The sequence below is a fragment of the Artemia franciscana genome, chromosome 3, assembly GCF_032884065.1.
Source record: "Artemia franciscana chromosome 3, ASM3288406v1, whole genome shotgun sequence".
In the NCBI taxonomy this organism is placed as follows: domain Eukaryota; kingdom Metazoa; phylum Arthropoda; class Branchiopoda; order Anostraca; family Artemiidae; genus Artemia; species Artemia franciscana.
Window position 1 is genome coordinate 7,614,476 of NC_088865.1, and position 26,156 is coordinate 7,640,631.

General features: G+C 35.3%; 1 protein-coding gene across 1 annotated transcript in view; it reads right to left on the reverse strand.

Annotated features, from left to right (window-relative positions):
- Positions 1 to 3,905: 3,905 nt before the first annotated feature.
- Positions 3,906 to 26,156, reverse strand: part of LOC136024824 (fibroblast growth factor receptor-like 1) — a 63,581-nt gene continuing 41,330 nt past the window's right edge. Inside the window, exons 6-8 of the mRNA XM_065700304.1 lie at positions 17,111 to 17,314; positions 13,948 to 14,100; positions 3,906 to 6,165 (exon numbers count right to left, since the gene is read on the reverse strand). Coding sequence (XP_065556376.1) covers positions 5,789 to 6,165; positions 13,948 to 14,100; positions 17,111 to 17,314 — 734 coding nt within the window. The 3' untranslated portion in view covers positions 3,906 to 5,788. The remainder of the gene's footprint in view (positions 6,166 to 13,947; positions 14,101 to 17,110; positions 17,315 to 26,156) is intronic.

Genomic DNA, 26,156 nt, shown 5'->3' on the forward strand with positions numbered 1-26,156 from the left:
AAGAGCGTCGAAACTTTTAAGAAGTTATTTAAGTAATCGTTATCAGTATGTTCAACAAAATGATCCTTCTTCAGGAGAAAAAATGGTTGAAATACGTATTCCGCAAGGATCAGCTCTTGGTCATATATTATTCTTGATATTTAAATGATTTACTAAATTCTCTAAATAAGTTTTGCTACAGAATAAATGAACTAACATTTAACCCCACTAATGAAGAAGTTTTGATTTTTGCTGATGACACAACAGCAATTATCGCAGCTGAGACAGCGCCGCAACTAGAGAAGTCAATGAGGGAATCAGTTGATAAAATTGTAACCTGGCTGAGGGTGAATAAACTAAGGATAAATATAAGCAAGTCTAATTTTGTCATTTTCTCACGATCACCGGATTTTTACCCGTGGATAAAAATCCACGAAGTGGAGTTATAATGGAGTTATAAAACGGACTGTTTCTGTTAAATACCTTGGGATTGTAATTGATGAAACTTTATGTTTTAAGCAGCATGTAATTTTAACTAGTAAAATTCTGACAAGACATCTAAGTATAATGAAGAAACTCCAACATTTTTTTCCTAAATCTGTCCTCCGCCATCTGTATTTTTCTCTTGTACACCCGTATATACTTTATTGTTCAAATATTTGGCTCTCCATTTTTCCATCTATCCTTAAACCATTAAGAGTTTTATAAAATCACGCAGTTAGGCTTTTAGCAGGGATTCCTCCTCGTCAGTCTGTTCGGGAATTTTATCCAACCTTGAAAATTTTGTCAGCTGCGAGCCTCCGTGAATTTTATGTATTGTGGTTTATTTTTGGATTGCTGCAGGATATTCAACCACGCTGTTTTAGTGATTTATTATGCGTTAGGTCTTTTGTTCATGCACACGATGCAAGGGGTAGTGTTGATTTAAGTGTACCTAGAGGCATTTCTTCCCGTTCGTGTTTTTCTGTTTTATATAGAGGTACACGGAAATGGAATAGTTTGACGAGTAATATAAGGAGTATTGGAGGCCCCGTTGTGTTTCGAAAAACTATTAAGGAACTGCTTTTTGTAGATCACGAGTTTTGATTCATTTATTTATTTTATTTATTGTGGGGGTTATAAAGCTATGTAGTTCCCAGAGGAAAAGTAAAGTAATGATGTTTTTTTTTCATATTTATAGTTGAGTGTGGTGGTATTAGTGGTGTCGGTGGCCTAGTGTTCTTTTATTTTACGTATTTTGTTTTCTCTATTTCACACTCGGACAAGCTTTCCTTTTTTGGGGGAGGGGAAACCATTTTTTGTTTATTATCTGTCTAATGAATAAAACCTCCCTCTCTATAATAAAGGATTGCTTGTTATTCCTTTCCTTTACATTTTAATATACCATTTTTTTCATTCTTTGTTCAAAGTGTTTTTACTCATGTGGAAAAACTGGATGGTTGTCTTGGAAATTTCAGGCTTAGACACAACTTTTATGAATTTCACCTCATTCCTATTTTTCTATATTAATAGTAATTTTTGTTTTTATTTTCTTGTTATCTTTGGGAACGATTCCTTCCCTGTCCACCGAAGTTTAGCAATGATAGCGCAAGTCCTTATCATTCCTTAACTTGACTTTCACTCCTTGTGACAGGCGGGGTTTGAAGCAGCAACCCTCTGAACAAGAGGCATGCTTTCATCCAATATGCTGTCACAAAGTTTTTGTAACTTCTGTTTTTCTACAGAATTGTTCACATTCGTTTGATAAAGGGATTGTAATGGTAATCTTTGACACTTTTGAATTTAACCAAATTGAATCAATCTACAGATCAGACTATGTTATTACTATATATTGCTGTACTGATATGTACCAAGGTTAATGGTATTAAGGTGAAACTTTCAGGGATTCTTGGGAGAATATTGGATTTAATAGAAACACGTTACATACAGGCAGGTTATCAGAAAGGTGTACCAGCAAAATCTTAAAAACGAATTGGAGTGTTAAGTTCAAACTACCAGGGCATGTTGAGGCGATGCGTAACTAACCAAACAGGCACTATGTGAATACTGTTGCTGCTACTGCTAATATTACTCCTGCTTTCACTACCATTACTCCCATTGTCCTTACCACTAGCATAGTTCCTACGACTACTACTATTGCTAATGCCAAGGATATCAATGTAAAAATTTCAAAGAATGGTGAGGGGAGTGTCGAACTAAATGTAAATGTGTGAATACAGGCTGTCGAAAAGGTATATCAGCAATATATCAAGAATGGCTTAGAGCATTAAGTTGAAGCTTTCAGAGCACTTTGAGAGAATGTTGAACTTAATTCAAACACAATGTACCTGCAAATTTATAAATGGATGTGTCAGCAATATCACAGCAACACCTTAGGGTAACAAGCTAAAACTTTCAGGGCGACTAATATTATTACTCCTTTTGCTACTACTGCTACTGTTGACTAAATCAAAATAGTTTAAGTGCATCTTTTTGGACTGGAATAGGATATGAAGTAAAATATTTCGGGGAGAGTTTATATGCTATGAAATTAAATCAAAAGGACTATGTACATACTGGTTGTTTAAAGGACGTATTAGTAATGTCTCAAGATCGGCTGATGATCTTGAGCGGAAATTTTCAGGGCTACTATTATTATTACTGCTTCAACCACTGTTGAACTAATACAAAAGGGTTCAAGTACATCCAGGCTATCAAAATTGCATAGATGCAATGTTTCATGAACAGAATAGGGTATTAAGGTATTAAGTTATTCTTTAGGGAAAGTTGAGGAGAGTGTAAAACTAAATCAAAAGGTACTATTTGTATCCAGATTGTCAAAAGGATATATGTGCAATATCTCTAGAACGGATGTAGGTGTTACGTTAGAACTTTCAGAACAAGTCATTTGGAATGTTGAATTAAATCAAAAGGCATAAAGTATATCCAATCCAAGTTTTTAATGAGGGCGGATTTGCGATATCTTAGGAACGAATTAAGGTATTAAGTTGAAACTTTCGGCGTATATTGAGGGGAACATTTAACTAAATATAAATACTAAAAGGGCGTATCTGTAATATTTCTGAAATGACAAAGGGCACTAAGGGGAAACTTGTGACTGCTACTCCGACTACTTGGAACTACGAATACGACCACTTGTGAATTTGGCTACTAGTAACTGCAGCTATGACTACATGCGACTGCTACTATTGCTACGACTGATGTTACTGCTGCTACTACTGCTACTGCTATTACTACTACTACAACTACTACTCCCTTTACTACTACTACTGCAATAGCTACTAAAACTACTACTATTACTAATAATATTACGACTACTAATGGACGAAATCAAAAGAGTTTAAGTGCATACAGGTTTTTACAATGGTACGGATGCAATATCTCAGGAATGGAATAGGGTTCTAAGTTGAATTTTCAAAGGCAAGTTGAGGAAGATGTAAAACTAAGTCAAAATAAACTATATGTATCCAGATTGTCAAAAGATGTCTCTGCAACATCCCAGGAGAAACTCAGGGAAATACGTTGGAACTTCAGGATATGCTTTTAGGAATGTTAAACTAAATCAAAAGACACTATGTGCATCGTCCAAAAGGCGTGTGTTCGATATATCAGGAATGGCTAGAGGTATTAAGATAAAATCAGAGTATTAAGTTAAGCTTGAGAAAAAAAAATAGTTTTCATTTTCTTTTTTTTATAAAAGTACAGGAAATTTACGACCTTCACTAAACTTTTTTGTCCTGTTTGACGAAATTCGTCTTCAGGAAAAAATATTGAGTTTGCATCTCTTACCCCTTTGGAGCTAAAGACGACTGATCATGAGAAAAAAATATACGAAAATACTAGCGTTATTTTGCCATACAATGAACTTGATCTTGAAGAAGTAACAAAGAAACGATGGTTAGTTTTTAACAAAATAAAAACTTAGATTTATTTGTAAACGATTTATTATAATTGAAAATAGTACTTAAATACTCTTTACATAATTATGTACATTTTACGTATATACAGAAACACATCAGAATGACTCAAAAGCACGCACAAAATATACCCAACAAAATATTAATATAAACGAAAATCTGTACGTTTTCCTTTGGCTATTTAGTTTACGATTTGGAATAACTCATACAGAAAAAAAAACTTTTAAGTATATTATACGGAAATAGAGATCTGATCTGATCTAACTGCATGTACATTCTCCTCCTTGGATGGCTGGATTCTGTTCCCTTGCGAACATTGACTTTTACTGCGTGTTGCTAACATTCAATTATTTTGACTTGTCTTTTTTTTTAGGTTTAAGATTGTTATGAATATAATAAATAGCTCTTCTCATTAAAAAGGAAATATAAGACTCAACATTAGTATAAAAGCAAAAATATGATTTTCACAGGTTTCCAAAGGGGGCTAAAAACCTTGGTTAAGGGCTCTTAACCAAGTTGTTTGGTTAAGGGCTTTTATTTTTATATGTCATACAAGAAAAATAGTGAAACTTAAGCGGGTAGTTATAAATCTACTATCCAATTGTACATGGAAAATACAAACCTAATAGAATAATCAAGACCTCGAACGAGTCCTGTCTAATGATATTATTCAAATTTGATCCTAAAATCTCATTTCTACCACAGCCAATACCATGTGGGTGTCAACCCCTTTCCCCTCAAAAAAAGACAGGACGCCACCAATCAGACGAAATTTTCATTATAAACCGATGCTTATACAAAAAACTTGGGCGAAGATCAGGTTAATTTACAGGTTAAATTTTCTCTGTAAAGCCAATCTACATGCATCTCAAGCTAAAACATAATTCACCAATAAAGTTATTGAATTAACATAATTGTATTTTAACAGCTAACGCTTATTCATTGACAATCTTCAGATATTTCCAGGTGTGATGTCTTAGTTTTTGTGACTTATTCCACATGCTATGCTATTATATTTTTGTATAATTTGCTTGTTTTGGGGGATTCAACAAGTCCTGTCCATTAATATTATTGTATTCTATTGTCTTTTAGGATCCCTTAATGGTCATTTAAGAACCCTAAAATAAATATTTAAACAAGGAATTGATATTAATAATAGAAAGCGTTCAATGGTTCTATGGGTTTTTTTTTCTATGGTTTGAACTTTGGCCACATAATACTGACTCATTAATATTAATATTAATATTCAGCCATAAAATGTCCCTTAATGCCTTGAAGTTTGTAATTATTGGTCATTTAGGATCTTTAAATTAAATTTCGAATCGAGGAATTGAGAATAATCCCAACTTAGAAAGCTTTCAACCTTTGCATTGATTGCTACCACTTTAGCCACATAACTCTGACTATATAAATATACCGGGAGACAATGACCCTTAATATTTTGATTTTCTTTATTTGTTGCCAGAAAGGTCATTTAGGGTCCAAGCAAATGCTTGATCGAGGGATTGAGAGCAATCACAAAATAGAAAGTTTTTAATTTTTCCGCGGATCGCTTTCACTTTTTCTACATAATATAGACTTTATAAATATTCAGGCATAGAATAGCCCTTAACTCTTTGATTTGTGTAATTAATGGTCATTTAGAGTAATTAAAGTAAATATTGAATCGAGGAATTGAGAGTAGTTACATTAGAGAAAGTTTTCAACCTTTCCATGGATTGCTTTCACATTAGCCACATAGCACTGACTTTACAAGTATTCAGGAATACAATCACACTTAATACTTTGATCTTTGTAATTAATGGTCATTTAGGGTCCTTGAGCGTAACTACAACATGGAAAGTTCCAACCTTTCCACGGGTTGCTTTCACTTAAGCCAAACAGTGCTCACTTTATAAATATTCTGGCATACTGTAACCCTTAACACTTGGATTTTTATAACATGCGCAATGTCTTCTATTACGGGAAGGATGCTTGTGTCGGTCGGACGTCCTCTGTATAGGCTTAACTATAACATTTCTATTATCCTGTACAAGGAGACTGTCACACTTATTCCGGTTTGGATTATGATGTGCCACCGTTTCATATTTATGGTCAATAAGCGGACCAGGTGGATCAACTGGAAGGATAGGTTTTGTCCTTTTGACATGAAAACGCATCCAAATAAAAGCCCCTATGAAGAGAAGCACCAGGACTGACAGCGGCAAGATGATGGAAAGCAGAAAACCGACGGATGACTCACGATATCCGTCTCGGATATAGCCGGACTCTGAAAGTAAATGTAATTTCTGTTTAGATAGACGAATAATTTTATTTTCAATCATAGGCCAATAAATAATTTAAATTGTCCAGATAGAGTCAACCTGAAACATCTAGCACGGAAGTGAGATAGCTTTTTTTTTATCCCGTACACGCAGAAGAAAGTCATTTTATACGACAAAAATACATTAAGATGAACGATCATTCTTGCTAGCCATGAAAAACGAGGCAAAAAAACAAAAAAAAACAAAAAATAAAAACAAATCACTTCAAACAAAATTGCAGGTAGATTAAATGAAAACAACAATTTGTTGTTTTAATCTCCTTTTAAAACAACAATTTGACAACTCCTCAAATTTATTCAAAGAAAATGTGCTTGCTGCCCACGGGATCATGTAGCAGAAGTTAGGACGAGATCTTTAAGCTTTTAGTAGAGAAACTTACACATGCGAAAGCTTCTACTTATAAGTGAGGCAAATCAATGCTTGACTCAGTAAACTCAGTTAAGCTCACTAATTTATCTAAGCTCTCTAATTTAGCTCACTAATTTAGTACAGACGACTTTCACATGGGAAAGCTTCTACTCATTATTGAGAAGAATCGATAGTTGGCTCAATAAACGCAGTTAAGCTCACTAATTTACCTAAGCTCTCTAATTTAGCACAGACGACTTACACATGCGAAAACTTTTACTTATAAGTGAGAAAAATCAATGCTTGGCTCAGTAAACTCAGTTAAGCTTTCTAATCTACTTAATCTCTCTAATTTAGCTCACTAATTTAGTACACACGACTTACACATGCGAAAGCTTCTACTTATTATTGAGAAGAATCGATGCTTGGCTCAGTAAACTCAGTTAAGCTCACTAATTTACCTAAGCTCTCTAATTTAGCTCACTAATTTAGTACAGACGACTTACACATGCGAAAGCTTCTATTTATTATTGAGAAGAATCGATGCTTGGCTCAGTAAACTCAGTTAAGCTCACTAATTTACCTAAGCTCTCTAATTTAGCTCACTAATTTATTACAGACGACTTACACATGCGAAAGCTTCTATTTATTATTGAGAAGAATCGATGCTTGGCTCAGTAAAATCAGTTAAGCTCACTAATTTACTTAACCTCTCTAGTTTAGCTCACTAATTTAGTACAGACATATTAATATTCAGTAAACTCAGTTAAGCTCACTAACGGGGTAGATGCGACTGGCACCTGCAAAAGCTTTTACTTCATCTAGATCTTGACCTGTCAAGACACCTTGTTTTTTAATAAATGGCGCTTGTGAACTTTAAGCGAAGACGCGACATCAGCCTTGTGAACTTTTCTCTAGCAAGTACCAGTGCTAAAACTGGTTTAGGAAACCAGGTTTTAGTTGAAGATATTGCTTCCAATTCAAGGTCTGTGCCTAGTTTTTGTTCCTTAGCCTAGAATGTCTCATCTTTGTAACGAGTGCTACAGAAAATGTAGAGCTGGTTCATTCCAGTGTTCTAAGTGCAATGCTTGCTTGCGCCCAGCTTGTGCTGACATCACAAAAAGTAGTCGCCTAAGAAACCCCAATTGGTTATGCGTACAGTACCGATCGTCAATGGTTGTAAATGACGAGGTTAATATCATCTTCAAGTGGTCTAACCATTACAGGCTGTGGAATCCCACGTTACTTCTATAAAGAAAATTCAACTAATTCCAGCGATAATCGACTTGAAGTGATCGTTCCAATTGGTATTGTAAATTCCCCTTCTATACTTTGTGTTTCGAGTTATAACAACAATAGTTTTCCTGGATCGATTGATTTTGCAAAAATAACACCTACCCTCAGTCCCAAACTACCCCACGAATCTCTTATTTGCAGTAAAGATGAATTGACATGCAATGCAAAAACGGCTAGTGCCTTTGAGCTCCATACCTGTGAAGACTGCCTAAAAAAAGATGCAGAAATTTTCAATCTCAAGAAATGGATTATTAATCTCGAATATCTTTTGATAGCTTGTCTGTTACGAGCGCCAGAAAAGTGACCTTTTCAAGAATCATGCAATTAAAATGTCAAAAGTCGGTTTCCAGCTCGCAATTATTGATGTTATACAGGCATTAAAATCCCCTTCACCGCCAAGAGTTCCTCTTTTAGCTGATTAAATAAAAAAACAAGTTTTTTAAACTGAAAGCAAGGAGCGACATTAAAACTTAAAACAAACAGAACTTACTCCGTATATGAAAGGGGCTTTTCCTCCTCAACGTCCAGGTCTTTACGCTAAAGTTTGACTATTTCTCTTAACTCTACGTTTTAAATCAGTAAAAGAATTCTTCCCGAAGGAAGAAGAAGAGGAAGGTCGCGCAATACACTCAGGCGCACTTATCAGACAGACTTGTGAAACACAAATGCTTCCCTTCAACTGACGTGGGAAGATGTTCTTGCTCGGGCGCACATGAGGGAAGACTGGCGGCTGCTTTTTTATGCCCTGGGCGTCTCTGGAGGCACAGGAGGCTACAAAAGTATTTTCTCTAACCCCCTCCCTATATATTGCAGAATTCCTCAAGGAACCTTATTGGGACCCTTTTTATTTCTACTTATGATAATGATACTTGTAAGGAATTCCCGCAAAGGTGGAAATACTTGGATGACTTGTCGATCCTCGAAGTATGTCACAGGAATATTAAAGTGACCCCCTCGAAATCCTAACCCATATTTCGGATGAAGCTAAGAACCTAAATATGAAAGTAAATTCCACTAAAGCAAATATAATGACGATAAAATTTATTGAAATCTACTCCCGTTTTCTCTGATTCTATACTATCCGAAATACTTTTGAAACATGCTAAACTCCTTGGTATCAGAATTTCAAATAATCTGAAGTGGGATATGTATATTTCAAATATTGTCAAACAAGTAAATGTTTCACTATCTATGTTAAAATTGTTCAACAAATTTAATTGCCCTAAGATGCATTCCCTCCGACCCAACATTCCTGACCCAATTAGACCCCGGCTTCCCCGCTTAGCTTCCTTGACAATTCCAACATATTCTCCGATCCATACCGTTACTAAGAGGTTCCCAAAAGCAAATTAGCCCCTTTATTCTGGAGCACCTTAATAATTTCTAAACTATGTCCTGCACCAGAATTAACTTTTTCCACCCTTATTTTATTCGTTGGTGTATGCTCACAATAACCATGCGCAAATTCGTTTTTTTTAATCTTTGGCAACTTTTATTTTGCCCATTTGTGATGTCTAATTATGCTCTGTTTCATTTTCGACCTTCCTTTCGGCACAATCCTTTCTTTAATCGTCAATATTTCATTTCGACAGTTAATTTGACTTTATTTCAAGTGCTTTTTTTTTATTTTACAGTATTTGACATAGAACACGAATTCGGCAATGTTTTCTTCTAGCCTGTGATTTTATTTTATCCCCCACCCTTTCTGTTTCTGTTTTTACTATTAATCACATAAAGTTCATTTAGTTCTTGTACTTGCATTTTTTTTCTTTTTCTTTTGCGTTAGATTTTATTCACCATTTTTATGCTTGATTGGTGTTTCTTCTACTTTTTTGCTGCTGTATTATTTGTTTCTTTTTTTCCTTTTTTTAACATTTGCTATATAGCATAATTTTATAGAAAAGTTACAACATTTGCATTTTTTACCCCCCACCCCAATAGCATTTCCGAGGCATATTGAAAAACAGATAAATTATCAATAGATCAATACATTGATCTTTCGTTAGAGTATTCATTCTTCAAACGTTGGTAGGAAAAGTGAAACCTGTGAATGATGTATAGCCCAATAAAACGATAAAGAAAAAGTAAAATCTTCAGTAAAATTATATCTCTTAAATTAAAGTGAATGCCACGTTTAAAGTTTGTGTTTTTGTATTTCTCTTAGACTAGAAAAAACGATTTGTTTTTCTAATCTAAGTTATTGGTTCTAAACTTAAAAATTTCTTGCGCATGCTAACCAAGAGTCTGCGCTGGTACTGATCTCATGATTCGATGCCTTCGGCTGGGATTGCAATGTGTGGTTGGGGGCAAATCATCCGACACTTCCCGTGTTTTCCCACAGATTTCTCCAGGTACCCATTTAGAGCTGGGTCGACTCCGGCTGAGTTTACAGAGTCACACCGTTGACCCCCATCCCAAACCAAATAACCAACGACACGAGGACTCGAACCCCTGACCTCAGGGATTCAAGTCCGGAGCGCTAACCACTCGGCTATGACGGCTCAAACCATTGGTTCCCCCAAACATTATTCGATCTGAAAAAAATATTTTTTTACTTTAGTAAAAGTAAAATAAAGTTTAACTACTTTAGTGTTAAATGTAGTCCTGTTTGTGCGCCATTGTGCACTCGTCCCAAACAATAAGTTTGCATTGCTGCAATACTTTACCCATCTCAGTTGATTTGGAAAGGCTGCACGTGGGGGTTTCTGTAGATATCATATTCAGAGGCAATTTCAAAGCGGAATGAGCAGTTCTCCCACCAGGCAGCAACGTTACGACTATTCCGGACGACGCAAGGGCCAACACTATGTTATTTTTGGGTGGAATTGATGCCAGAAGCAGTTTTATTAGAAACGTTTTACCAGTACCTCCTGGCGCATCCAAGAAGAAGATTTCTCCAACTTGGTTATCGACACAATGCATTATCTGATCATAAATGCCTTTTTGTTCAGACGTTAACTTAAAAATATTTGTTTGTATATACGACAATAGATCAATCGTGTTTATAACTTTGTTCACGATCCAATTCTACACATGTAGAAATAACAGCAGTACGATTAGGTGAAGGCATTCCCAAATGCTCGAGAAGTTTGTTTGCAATAGATGAGCACAAATATTCAATCACAACTAAAGTGCAGCTATAAATATCTGTTGTAAAGTCCAAGGTCATATCTGACCTCTCTAGCCGTATTCGGTGGAGTATATCCTCGGCCATTTGCGATTTGTATTTCTCCCATAGCTCTGTAGGGGATGAAGGAGAGCAAGTTGTCAATATAATTCCAAACAATGCACGAATCTGACTTGGAGTTGACGTTTCGCACGCGTCATTGATGCAATTATCCCAGTGTTGGTCGTTCTCCAATAAATTCAGAGCTTGGCATGCACTACGATAGGTGTCATGTATAGTCCCATTTACAGTTCTCAAATGCTCAAAGGACGTCGGGCCGGGTACATTAACCAAAAGCAGGCAGAGAAAGAAGCATTCATCTTGATTTAGGGCGAATGGTGTAGATTCTTCCTATCGTGGTTTCTTTGAAGATCTTAGGTTGGCCGTCGACTGACTCACCCCATTTTCGACGTTCAAATGATTTTTTATTAGCATACCACGTGTAATACGTAGGCACTTCAGAATGCAGCAGTTTTTTTTGCAAAAGAATCATTTTGACATAACGCGAAGAAAGTAATTAACGTTGTATCCGGTGGATTCAGGGCTCTTTGTTGCACGCTGGATTCCAAAAAATAAACACGTTGATCATTCTGTAAATGTACTGCTAAGTGAAGAATAGCTGGACTTTGTTCATGTATCAGAAATGAAAGAATTCGCCACAAAGCTTCATTACTGCTTATGTATCTAACAGCCTGATATTGAACGACTTCATCAATATCACTGATTTCGGACTGCAAGCCAAAAACTGCCATGTCGCTGCCTTTTTTGACTTATTTACGTATGTATTTGATTGCCTTTACGGAATCACAATATTCCACGTTTACGTTCGCATTGTATGTTTTCGATAATAAAGGGGAATATGGAACGACCCACTGGTTATCTATTTTGATGTAACGGTTACGCGACTTTATGATTGCTGATTTTACGCCATTTTCGGTAGACCTTCTTCTATATAAAGGGTATCCATAATTGCCCGTAATTGTGTTAGGTACTAAAAGTCGAGGATACTGCTTTGTGCACCTTCATCTGTCCATGCATGGTGAATTTTCATTCAGTTCACTGCAAGTTCCATGTATCATATTTTTTGCCACAATGTCATTTAAGCCCCTATCGACATCTACATCAGGTATTTCAGCTTAAATCTCATCTTCAATTTAATTAGAAGTAAGTTTATTAAATAACCATATTAGTATATGTGCGTGTGGCAACCCTCGCTTTTGCCATTCCACTGAGTACAACCAGCATCACACTGACCCAAACACTTCAAGTTTTACTATAAAATTTATCAGTGGTTTTAACTTTTGCCGGAGGAAACGGGCCGTCATGTCATGTTTATGAACCGGCAATTGTCCAGGAAGTAAAAGTTGCTGTATCTCTTCCCAAGATGGATTACATGTAAATGTAATAAATAAATCTGGACGACCATAGAGACAAACATACGCAATTGCATCTTGAGCATACTCATGCATATGACGCGGACTGCCAGCGTATGACGAAGGTAAAATCGTTACTCTTCCAATTTAATTTTAAAGCGATAGCCGTCGGCTCCATCCCAAAAAATGATAGGATATTGTAGGACATCGTAGCATCGATGAGTTTCAGTAATTCTTGTCAACTGATTTTTTCGCCTATAAAGAATAATATCTCGAGGTAAGAACTGATCACCGACCATAACGATTACCACTTTATCAAGAACGATATTTTAAGTTATATTGAGTCTGGAATCGTAGTCATAATAGATTTGTCCCTGCCTTTGACCCAATAAGACTAGGAATACTGCTATTATATAGGAGACTTAACGGAGCCTATTTTTACCACATTCATAAGCAGTTCTATGTGGTCCAATCGACCATGGCCACTTTTCGTTTAGTTTGGATTAGCCCCAAAATTAGCCTACATACGAGCCTATGTTCGACCCTAAAGTACTAGGAATACGGCTATTTTATTGGAGACTTATCGGAGCCTCTTTTTTTTACCCTATTCATAAACAGTTCTATGTCATCCAGCTTATCTGTGAAAAAATCATTGCCACTTCTGGTTTAGTTTGGATAAGCCCTAAAATTTGAATTAGTCATTCAGAACAAGGGACTGGTCAGTCTAGTTTGATTATACATCAGTTTATATAAATATCCCTTCAATCATCACCCCTTATCTTTAAATACCGTGCATTTTCGTTGGCTAGGCACGAATATCACTAATGCCTTACGTCCCATAAGTTCGGGGCTGGTCTCGGACTCCAGGCTTAAAATTCAGGTTGGCTACTCCAAGATTGTTGGAAATAAGGGGAGATATAATCATAAAAGCATTACATAGGTAGTTTGCCCTCTTTTGCAACCATTCTGTCTTACATCTTTTAGGGCTTTATGCACTTGTGAAAAAGAAAAATATTCCATTCATAGGGATTTAATAATTTCTGTTTTATAAATTTTACGGTTTTCCATTCTGGTATCGTAAAAGGAAAATTAAAAAAAAAAACTTAGAGCGGGTAGTTTGTTTGCAAAGTCTATTGAGACGAGTAAAAAATTATTAAGTATCAATTATTGCAACCCACTGTTTAATAATGTTACTTGTGCTCTTTTTTATGATATTTTGCAATTTTTTGCTCCGAGTCTTTTGATATTTATTTTACCAAATTCTTTTTGTAAAAATTTCTGTGTTATTTTGTGTAATACTTTGTCATATACGTTGTCTTTTTCTGTCTAATCAATTTTAATTCAATTGGTCTTGATGCAAATACACTGTTGAACGATAATACCAACAAATTCAAGCACTCGCGCAAATTTGACCAAAATTCCCACAGTATTATTCGCTGAAAAATTCCAGCAACTACACGAAACTTAATGCAGAATTTAGTACAAATGTAATAAAGGCATTTGACACCAGGTCGTCACCACAAAATGCCACTAGTTAGGCTTACCTGAAGGAGTAACAATAAGATATGCCTCTTTGAAGCTGTAACCCATAGTGTTGGCTCCAAGACAAACATAAAGGCCGGAGTCCTCATCCTGTACGTTTGTGATGGTTAATCGATTCACATAAGAGCCATCTTCCTTTCTAATAACATCATCGGCTAAAGATAAATAAATATTTGAATCATAGGTATCACTAGTCAAACCTTTATTATCAACGAAGCTCTACAGATCTATGGACCGTCGTCTGATTTAAAGAGCAAGGAAAAGTAATTAGAATAGCAGGAACACCTTTCGGGTTGAAAGACCAGGTAATTTTTGATTAGTAAGGGAATAGCTTTACAGGATAAAAAATAATCATAACATAACTTGGTTTTAGAGGGGGGAGGGGGTCATTTACCTCCACCTTAGGCAAAAAGTCTTCCCTCCGCATCCCCTAGGTTCGCAGGTATTTATTAAAGGATTCTAATAACTATATTTACCACAGGGTTATGTAAGCTTCCATGTTTTAAAAAAAAAGATAACGAAGGGAAAAATCTTTCCAAGAGTTATAACCCCAAAAGCGAAAATTAGAGCATTACGCTTACATTATAACTTCTGTGAAATTCAACGTAATCAAAAGGAAAATTAATACCATTTTACAGAACGTTCAGCAGATCAATCGACAATTACCCACAAGACAAGACAAAAACATAATATACAAAAACAAGATATTATTTTAAAATATAACTAATAATGTTAATTTTTTTAAATAATTTAAAATAATGAAGATGATATTCAAAAATGAAATTTAAAAAATAATAAAATTTTATATTGTTTTAACTTTCATTTCAAATAGTAATTTTAAATTAAAATAAAAATGACCTAAACAAGAAATTTTGAAAACATAAAATTCAAAATGTTAGAACTAGGGCTCTAAGATTAAGTGCGGATCTTTCAGGACAGGTCTGGGTTTTCTAAGTGTATCCTAGGTATAAGAAAAAGTATATTACTCACTGCTGATCTACAGGACATGCAATTGTTTGTTTCTTTTTTTTTCGGTATGAGAGTGTGGTAGAAAAGAGAAAAAGAATATGCTTTAAAGTCAAGGTCTTACTATTTTATTTTTGTGACGTTTTTCACCAATCATAGTGTTTCTTTTTCTAGTGGGAAAAATGGAGAGAATCGAATGCTCTGGATTTACTAGTTCTGAGCGACGAATCTAGACTTACAAGGAAATGTAGCTTAGGGGGGAGACAAGTAACACGATCTTTCATAAATATAAAAGCGTTTCACGTGACATTATGTAAAAGAAACAATTTTTTTTCAAATGAAAGTGATGAGATACATAATGACAAAAATAATAGAAAATAACAGCAACCCTATTACAAAGAAAGGATTCTTAATAACGGTAAAAAAAAGAAGAAAAACTTGAAGTAATCTGTAAAATTTATGCTATGATGTGTGACATATCACTTTTCGAATTGCCAGAACTAAATCTGAATTATCACAATTGCTTTCATTCTTCGAATGAAAGTAAAAAGGTAAATAACGACGAATATTCACGCTGCCTTTCCATTATACAAAGAACAAATGAAAAAATGACGAAAAATTATTTTAAGACAGTAAAATTTAATTAGACGAATATTTCGGCTCTATATCTAAGAGCCATCAAATACAAAACAAATAGATAAAGATTGACCTGCTACAGAATATACAAAAATTACAACCAAAACCAAGTTTTAACTGTCATGGATTTTATATAAAGTACAATTTTATCTTATCCATTTCTTTTTCTTAAAAAATTCTTTTTCTTTTTAAATGTTCATTTAAAATATTTCGCTGCCTTAGAATAATTCCCGGTTGTTTCAATTTTTCTATTTGTAGAAGATAAAGAGTAAATTAACACATATAACAAACAAAAGTTATTCCGTATATAAGGGGGGCTGTGCACCACCTCACCCCCAACTCTTTAAGCCACAAGTACTATGTCCAATTATTTTTGTAAAATCTTGAACTAGAATATTTATTGCTTCAAGCAATTGCGTATCAATAAGCTTTTCCATCCTTCAGGCACCCTGACAAATACTTTTCATCCCATTACTATAGTATCCATGTCAGTGACGTAATTTTGTCAAAATCCTGGGGAGCGGGGCAAAGTTGGAGCCAATTTTCCAGAATTAAGTGAAAACGACAGTGAAAAATGAAAAACGAGCCATAAAAACCATAAGGGCAAAAAAATACTAAAGAAAACTGACCTGCTTCACTGGATGCTTGAATTATGCAGGATTATATTAGTTTTGAAAAGGTTTTTTTGCAAAAACTAAGTTTCAGATCGGGAGGGGGGGAAGTGGAGGTCTAAAGAGGGCAGTTGTCCCCCTGTACCATAGCAAATTAAGCCCCTGCTTCGTGTTTGAGCATTTATACGTAAATATTTGGAGCAAAAGGTGTAGCATAAACAGTGGATGGTTGAGGAAGAATAATTTTTCTTTGTTTTAAGTATCATGTTGTTCTTTATTTCCATTTGAAGAAAAATTGTATTCTTTAAGTTTAATTTATGTTTGTTTTTGATACTCTACCCAAGACTACAATTAATATGAGAAGGAGTACTACCCCCTAGCCCAAAACCCCACGCTTTAGTATAAAATTTATTCTTGCAGATCATTTAGTCAAGATTGAGATCAAGTTTAATGAGTCTTTGTTCCAAAATAAGTGTAATTTTTCGAAACAAAGTATCACATCATCGTTAATGAGTATCACATAATTGTCTAATGAGGAGCATTTTACGGAAGAACCCGATTCATAAATAATTAACATTATCAAAATTTAACAGAGTAGTAATATGTAATTGTTGAAGTAAATTTTGAGCATGTCAAATTAGAGCCTAAACTCCTCAAAAATGCCACGAATTCATATAAAAAGTACATCAATAAAATCACCTCTGTAAACAAAACCTTAATTAGAGAATTACAGTCTCCCACATGGAACAACGAGAAATTGAAAAACAGTGGGCAAACCGAAGCAAGGGTACAGCATGAGCAGAATGTGCTTATATTTGACACTATAGAGGCAACGAGTGGCAGAAACATCAAGGCACTAATAGTGGATAAAAACCAAATAAACTAGAATAAAAAAAAATAAAAAAAAATCAAAAGCTCACTTGAAGGACAAAAAGATGAAAGATTTACGTACATTTAAGAACTCGGAATTCTTCAGTTCCCACGGATATAGTCTGGTTGGCGTATAGTAGTTTTTCCTTAGCTTCGACCTTTTTCAGCCATTCAATATGAGGTGATACATCTGAAGTCACTCGACACTGTAACGTTGCAATTGTTCCTTGTTGAACGGTTGTATTTAGAAAATGAACTGAGTCTGCAGATGTTGACTTCAGAATTCCTGTAATAACGGAGAGGGTTCTTGAGCATTTGTTCAATATGTTTGTATAGGGTTTGGTGATTTTGGTTAGTTATTCCACTTTAAAGTCTAAACTTTATTTGGAGGTTCTTAGATACCTCCTTAATGTAAATTCTGAATTTGATTCTCGTATTTCCTTCTTTTATTCTTATCTTTTCTCGAGTTAACAAAATATATCAGTCTGATATTGATTGATGACATATGTTTTCGTGCATTAAGAAAATTTGTGCAAAAGCGAGCGCGTTCGGTGTGTTTTTAAAGGCTGTAGTATGTTCTTCTGTTCCATTATTACGGTTTAAACTTTGCTTTCAGCTATTTTAGCAGCTCTTGAAAGAAAATTTCACATTTGAGGGTTTTCATTTCTTTTTTTTACTCCAAGAAGGTTTACCGATCTTCTTGTGACACCAAAAGTCTCTGTGGATTTTCAAAACACACTCATCGTACAAATTGAACAATTGCTAATGCGTTCAGGACTACAAAACATTCTATGTTTGATTTGTTTTAGCTGCACTTCTTATTGTTGCTGTTGTGCTTAATAAATGTAAGGTTGTTGCGTTTTTAACTGTTAGGGTGTAAATGTATAGATTTTTCGTGTATATAAGTAAAAAAAAGGTAAAGAATACGGCACTGGTATTTACAGTCCCTACCGGCGGTGGTTGTCTCTGTTTCTCGGCGCTTTAACCAGAAAGTGCAATGGGGAGTTAGGGACCAGCCACCACATCCTTCTTTTTACCTTCCTCAGAATTCTCCAGGTACCCACTTGGACCTAGTTTGACTCTGGCTGATTTTACAGAGCAACTCCATTGACCCCGCTGCAAACCAAATAACCAGCGACACTAGGACTGGGAACCCTGTACTTACCGACACAGGATTTCAAGTCTAGTGTGCTAACCACTCGGCTAGGACGTAGTATATATGTACTTAGCTGCTAATGGAACATTTAAAGTTGAATCAGCTTTTGATCAGCGTACTATTGTCCAGACAAATCTGTACAATTGAGTCTACATTAGGATTGCATGATGTCTCCCCCCTCGTGTATACATCTCTTACTTGTACTTGTGGCGGGAATAAGGCGTTTCCATACTGCCCAGCATCAAGGATCTTCAAGACCTGTTTGGACCATCTTGGTCTGAGGTCCATTGGTGTCCCCAGTCTTGTGAATACCCTGACAGGGTTGACGCAGCCCCTTGCAGAGGCCATTGTCCATATTTCTGGATCTTACGCCCTACCGCTGGCTCCCTGCAATAGCAGATCCTACCACGATGGTGGTCTGTGTCATCGTGCGATTTAACCCATTGCTAGGAGAATGTCTGTAACTCACAAGACGTGTCCACATGCCGGTGGGGCCTGCTGAGTGTAAATTTAAGGGACCTCCTTCCTCCTCCGTCTGTATTTACGGCAAGCGGGCAAGTATGCTCCAAATTCCATTATGGGCCCCCAAGGACTAGGTAACCCTCTGGTCCACGCCTTCTATGAAAGTATCCTACATATTTGTAGGGCGTCCCCCTATCAATCACCTTGGGACACGCTAAGGGGCCTGGGGGAGGGCCCTACACCCGTTAATACTACCATTATTAATTGTTAGTTTATTTTGAATGGGGCTACTTGACTATTGTAGGAAGTTAGTTGATTCTCACCTATTGCTGAGTATTCTATTTAAAACATCAAGCATTTTTGAAATAAATAGTCACAATAAGAATTTACCAAGGCTGTCAAACTTGCGATTCGATTGAACATGCAACCTTGGTCACAGTCAATAGAGGTTTTTTCAAGAAGATAGACTAGAATTTCAGCGATGTCAAACTAGCTCGAGGCTTTTAAGTATTACAAAGGAAACAAAACAACTTTCAGGGGTGGTATAGCCAGAGAGGAAAGGGGTCCAAATGGGTCCATGGGTCTTTTCTCCGAAATATTAAAACCATACATACTAATATGACTGCTTATACCACCCTGCCTTTCCATTTACGAAAAATCAAGAGAAAAAAACGGGTTCAATTTAAATAAAGAAGTGACAAAGAACGAAATGAAAAGAAAAAAACGACAACAACACATTAATTAACAAACAAACCCAACATTTTCTTATATTTTTTTAATTTAACGTTAAGTTAAATTAAATTTTACTTTGTTTTCTTTTTCTTTCTTTTTTCCGTTGATAAAGGTGCTCGGAGGTGGAGTCAAAATATTCTGATTTTTCTTATTAATTATTGTTTTTTTCTTTTCATTTCGTTCTTTTTCACTGCTTTATATATATTAAACCGTTTTTATCGCTTGATTTTTCATATACATGCTTATTTACTTAGACAGCACATACTTTGACCATTCCTTTAGAAAGACGCTCTCCCAAGAAATGCCGAACTCCTTCTATACGGATTTTAAAGGGCCATCCTTCTATTTACGAGGTGACCCTGTCTTTAGAAAATTAAATAAAAAAATAACGGTTCTTTTAACTGAAAGTAAGGAGTGAAAAAACAACAACAAAACAAATAAACACGCATCTCTGATCCTTCTTCTGGCAAAAAATAGAAAATATCACATTTTTACAGATAAGAGCTAGAAGGAGCTTGAGCTACAATAGGCTTCTCTAATACGCTGAAGATGATGGTGTGATTATGACTTTCAGGGGGTGCTTTTTTTCGAAAATCAGGCAAATTTCCTCAGGTTCATAGCTTTTTATGGGTAAGACTTAAAATTGATGAAACTTATATATATATAAAATCAGCATAAAAATCCGATTCTTTTGATGTATCTATTGGTATCAAAATTCCGTTTTTTAGAGTTTCGGTTACTATTGAGCGGGTCTCTCCTTACTTACAGTTCCTTACCACGAACTGTTTGATTCTACGTGCAAACAATATAGACAAATTTCATAATTTATAGGCCTTGCAGGTATGTGAAGGGTGTTGCCCCCTCCTACACACCTCGCTCTTCTCGTCAAATTATTACTTAGTACTTAATGTACTTATAATGATGTTACTTAATATAATTAAACCTAATGCTATTAATGCAACATGTAAACAATATGGGCAAATTCCATAGCTTATAGCCCTTTCTGCTATATGAAGGTTGTTGCCCCCTCCTAAACACCTCGCTCTTCATGCTAAATTATCATTTATTACTTAAAAATCTTCTTAATGGCCTAATTAAGTGAACCTTGTGTATTAAGAGTTGTTATTAATGAACTGGGATAATATCCAAACATTATCGTAAATAGTGTGATTTTGAGGAGCATAAATTATTCCGTTTATGAAGGATTGCCCTCTCCTCAATACCTTGCTCTTTACGCTATAGTTGCATTCAAGAGGGGGAAATCCTTTATATACAGAATAATTTCTGTTCGGTTTGAGTTTTAATGCTGCTCCTTACTTACAGTTAAAAAATCTTGTTTTATTTATTTAATTTCTGATCGTTTTTCACATAATACAGGTAAATCTGCCTCACTCTCCATTTCATACCCCCCCCTCTCAGGGGACCCCTCCCCTGAGAGGGGAGGGGTCCACTCCATAAAAGCCCTTCGAGACAGTTCCCTCCTCGTTGAAAATCCCCCCCACCTAAAATGTATTGCAGACAATTCAGCATGACAAATTCATCTTATCGAGCATGAAAAATGTTATTTCTCGAGGGGGCAAACAACCTTATATATGTAATAATTTCTGTTAGTTTTAAGCTTTAATGTTGCTCCTTACTTTCAATTGAGAAAACTTGTTTCTTTATTTAATTTCTAATTATTTTTAAAAGAATACTGGGGAATCTGGCGTCTTCATGGAAAATTTCCTTCCCCCATGAAAAATTCCTGAATGGAAAAATCCTACCACGTAATCTTCTTCCCCGAAGCCATCCACATGAAAAAATCCCCTCGAAAACGTCTTTATACTTCCCAATAATCAATACTCTATGTAAACAATGGACAAAGTTCATAACTTGCAGACCTTCCCCGGGATCTGCGGAGGATTAAGTCATGCGAAAAGACATAATTATTAGATTTTTCGACTATGCTGAACAAAATGGCTATCTCAAGATTTTGGTTGGATGACTTTGGGAAAAAATGAGCGTGAGAGGGGGCCTAGTTGCCCTCCAATTTTTAGGTTACTTAAAAAGGATAATGCAACTTTTATTTTCCGTTATAATAAGCCCTCTCACGATATTCTAGGACCTTTGTGTCGATACGATCACCCCTGGGAACAAAAAAAAAACAAATAAACACAGCATCCGTGATCTTATTTCCGGCAAAAAATACAAAATTCCACATCTTTGCAGATAGGAGCTTGGAACCTCTACAACAGGGTTCTCTGGTACGCTGAGTCTGATGGTGTGAATTGCATTAAGATTCTATGACTTTTAGGGGGTATTTCTTCCTTTTTTTGAAAATAAGGCAAATTTTCTCAGGTTCGTAACTTTTGATGGGTAAAACTAAAATTGATGAAACTGATATATTTGAAATCAGCATAAAAATCAAATTCTTTTGATGTATCTATTGGTATCAAAAATTGCGTGTTTTAGAGTTTCGATTACTATTGAGCCGGGTCGCTCCTTTATTACAGTTGATTACCACAAACTGATTGATAATGTTTGATAAATGAATGATAATATTGATAAATATTATCTGATTGATAAAGAAAGTTTTAAAGTCTAAGTTGCCTTTTTATTGGCACAAGCCCCCAGGGTTTCACAAATATTTGCGATTGTTTTTGGGACTAAACAATGATAAGTCATCTAACATTCAAAAGGTATCATTTGTGCCGTTGCACATCGTGAAAGTGAGATCCTTTGCAAAAAAGCTACGGGTTTCAACTAAGTCTACAGCTAAGTCTGACCAAAGAAAATATTTTAGGGGAAATACCAGGGGAATAGGTTTCTGCCTCACCCTTCATAACAGTAAAGAAAAGCTTGACTTTTCACGGAACTGCCGGCTAATTAGAACTAATTTATGACGATTTAATAACTATTTAAACAGTTGACATCTTGAACCTGTTCCGAAATGTCAACTTAATGTGCCACAGTTTCCATGTCTGCCCAAAAAACTCTCCTGAAAATTGTTGGGATGCCAAACAGGCCTGTTTAAAAAAAAAAAAATCAACATCCTTAAAAATTTATGGAATGAGGAAGTTCAAACCCCTAATATATTCATAGAGCCAGCTCATAGATGTTTGAAGTCTCTAAAAAGTTTCCAAATTATGATATCTAATCTAAATGCCAATTAATTCTTAAGAAACAGGAGTAAAAATTTCGACATAGATAGGCAAGATGGAAATGTGTATATTGTAATTAGTTTGGGGCAGGGTTTTAATTATAGCGTAATCTGTGTTATAATAAAACACTGCCTTAAACGAATTACAATGTGACAGAATTGCCGACTGTGCGCTCAGTTCGATTAGGTATGGACTTGCGGAGGTGAGGATAGGCTAGCCACCTCTCCCAATGATGACGAAGAAAGAGTTACATTTAACATGAAAATTAAAGTAACTTAAAAACTGAAATTGAAAGTACCGCAAGAATATGATAGAAAGCCCTGAATGAGTTAGAGAAAGTCTATTAGTCAAACCAAAAAAAAATTAATTATACCCTTTTTATGGATGCGAATTATAGGGGAACAATTACAGCAGGTCATGGAAAAATAAAAAACAAAAATATTTTCAAACATAAGCTTGGAGGAGTATCACAATCAAGGATATCCCAAGGGCCACACAAATCCCTTCTCAGGTTTACGTTACCACAGGACTGCATAAGAAAAAACACAAGAGTGGGAAATTCGCGCACGCAGCAAAAAGCCGTTAACTCACATTCGCTATTTATTACTCCTTTTCGCTGCAACACGAATTGCCAATACGAAACCAGGAAAAGGAAGTTAATTTCCTTAGCTGTTTCATACAAAATGAAAATCCCACAGTCCCCTTTCTGTGGTTCTCCTTTCGATAACGGTTTGTTATACACATTTTAAGAATTCACAGGAGCCAAAGAGTATTATCATAAAGTTTTGAATTGCATGCAGAGGAAGGTGTAAAGGTAGAAACGAGTGAAGAAAAGTACAAAATTATATTTTGGGATAGAGATTGAAAAGAAAAAAGAAATACCGATATGTTTTGTTGTTGTAAAGGTGTTTGTTCCCATCTGAAACAGACAGAAAAAAACGGAATATTTGTAAAGTTTTAAAGTTTCATTGGATAAAATGGTGATTTTGACTTCAAAAAGAGTTTGACCGAGAAAATTTGACCGAGAGATTTTTAGCACATATTTTGAAAACTAATAATTTTAAAAACAGGTTTTATTTTTAGTTCTGAATTGGTACGAATGTTTGTTATTCTTTAGCTCGTATTTAAACAATTGCATAGAACAACATACTGGATGAAAAGACAAAAATAAATATTTGAAGCATAGTAATTTTGTAAATGAACTTACAATGTTGATTGTTTTAAATGCTTTGTCATTTCAGCTTATTTTGTATGATTTTCTATAGATAGCAAGTGTATATTATTTTCAATAGTGTTAAAACAAGCTAAATGGATTTTAAATTTGGGGGGGGGGGGGTATGAAAATGTGTTAATGAACATGTTTTTTCTTCTATTTTTGAAAAAAAGGAATTTTAATACTAAGTTAGCTATCGTAAGCGGCGAATTACTGTGAGGGGAAGACATCCTCTTTGGGGGTTCCCTAGGTGAAATTAGTTTTGCGGAAATGAAATAGTACCAAAACGCTCTTTGACTGTTGTTTTAAAGTGAAAGTACTGTGTTAAATAGACGGAAAGATTTATAGTAGGAACAAGATAAGTGATCAACGAAATAAAATTTTATATATCTGTTTGAAGCGTTTGAAATGTAACGTCATTGAGATAAAAAAAAACAAACGAAAACTTTAAATGCAGCAATTCGCAGATGACTCAGATATCGGAGGGGGACAAATTGCCTGATTTCTGGTATCAAAGTTCAGACACTATTCTTTAGAGTGGTTTGGAGGAATAAAAATCCCAAAAATCCCAGTATTTCTCGGAAGAAGGAAGGAAGGCAAATTTTGGCTAGAATTGCACTAATCGTGACGGTGACAACGGTTTTAACATAAAATATGACAAACAGGAACTCTTCTTTTTTTCACCATTTTCTCAGCTATTTTCTCCTTTTTTTCACCGTTGGGATTGATTTAAAGGTAATAAATTAAAGGTGAGAGATGTTTACATATTTCATCAAAATATCGGCAAAAGAAGTTACTTATTTGACCACAGCTTTCAGTACATCTCTTCCAGCAAAGGTTGAGCCTGCATTAGGCGCAGCATGCCCCTCTACATTAGATTTGGCAAAATTACTAGTTTTATAAAACAAATTCTTGGTGTATTTAGCCCAGAGACGGGGTGAGGGGCAATTCTTTAGTGTCTATGCTGCAAGTCCTTAGTGTATTTTCGATGCAATACCTTAAACCAGGTATCCTTTTCCCAGATCACACTGTCTTCCTACAACGAACGAATAAACGTCCAAATGGGGATAAGTCCATTTACTTAGACAGTGAAAACAGGTATAAAAGTTTAGATATTTCGACCAGATATACAGCACTGTATATGTGATCGAAATATCTTGGCTTTTGTATCTGTTTTCACTATCTAAATAAATGGACTTATCCCTATTTGATCGTTATTTGTAGGTTTATAGTGATAATAGGAAATTGGCCTAAGGGTAGCTGTTGACGTATTACTATCTTTGCTTTCATTGGTGTAGCCGTGTCGGAGGCTATTATCCTGTAAGAATTGATTCAGACTAACAAAAACAAATTGAGACTCATAGAAGAGCTAGATAATTAATTAAAATCCAGCCCTACAGTTGTATTTATGAAAATATATTTCACTTGAAAGTCTTAATCAGTTTCTATTTCCAATATTGACATTTATTCTCTATATAAACAAATTAACTGAGAACAAATGGCCTGCAAAAGCTAAACACCTTTAAAGTTTACAAATTTGTTTAATTTTTTTTCTTAAGTGAAAAACGAGAAAACTATAACCAGGAAACTGGTAATGAAGGGGAAAAAAGAACAGGAGCAACCAAAGTGAGAAGAGACGAAAAAAAAGGGATGGAAAGAGACTGATTATACCTCAATTTCAGCTATTTTTTTATTCAGCAAATAGTTCGTTTTTCAAAATCTATTTCAAGCCCACACCCATTCAGGAATGACCTACTCTTAATTTATCCCTAGATACCCAACCAAAAAGTGCAATATTTGACAATATGTCACCATTCACCTATAATACGTGTCCTAGCCATCTCAGCCCTTCTTTCCAATAACACTAGAAAGTGAGATCTTTCTCACTCTAAACCTTATTATTTTATACCCGGTTTCTACAAACTTTTACCATACATTTATTTTCCCGCTGTTAAAATTTGTAAACTCCCCTTACTCCTCCGAATGAACTTAGTGGAGTAAAATACAAACGGTCTTCAATAAAACACAATCCGTAACTTAACGGCATACAACTGCCAGTTGTGGTGGCAAATTTTACTTGAAATTGAGGAAAAATTGGCACTAGTAGTTGTGGTCTAGAACGTTATTTTTCCACTAAGCCGATGAAATAAAAAAAGAACTTCAAGCAAGATTCACAGCTTGCTTAAGCCATGACGGTAGTAATTTGAACTTGGGCCTAAATTCAAAAAAAAAAAAATTCTACCAGCGACCAGGATTTGCTTTCTATCTGGTTGGCTTAACTAGTTATATGGCAAACATGCCCCTCTAAACATAGTATATTTGTTTTTAAATTTGACATTGTCTTACTATAAATTTGGAGATCGTGAATGACAGATTGCTTTAGTCATAACGGTAGTAATTTGAACTTGGGATTAAATTACACAAC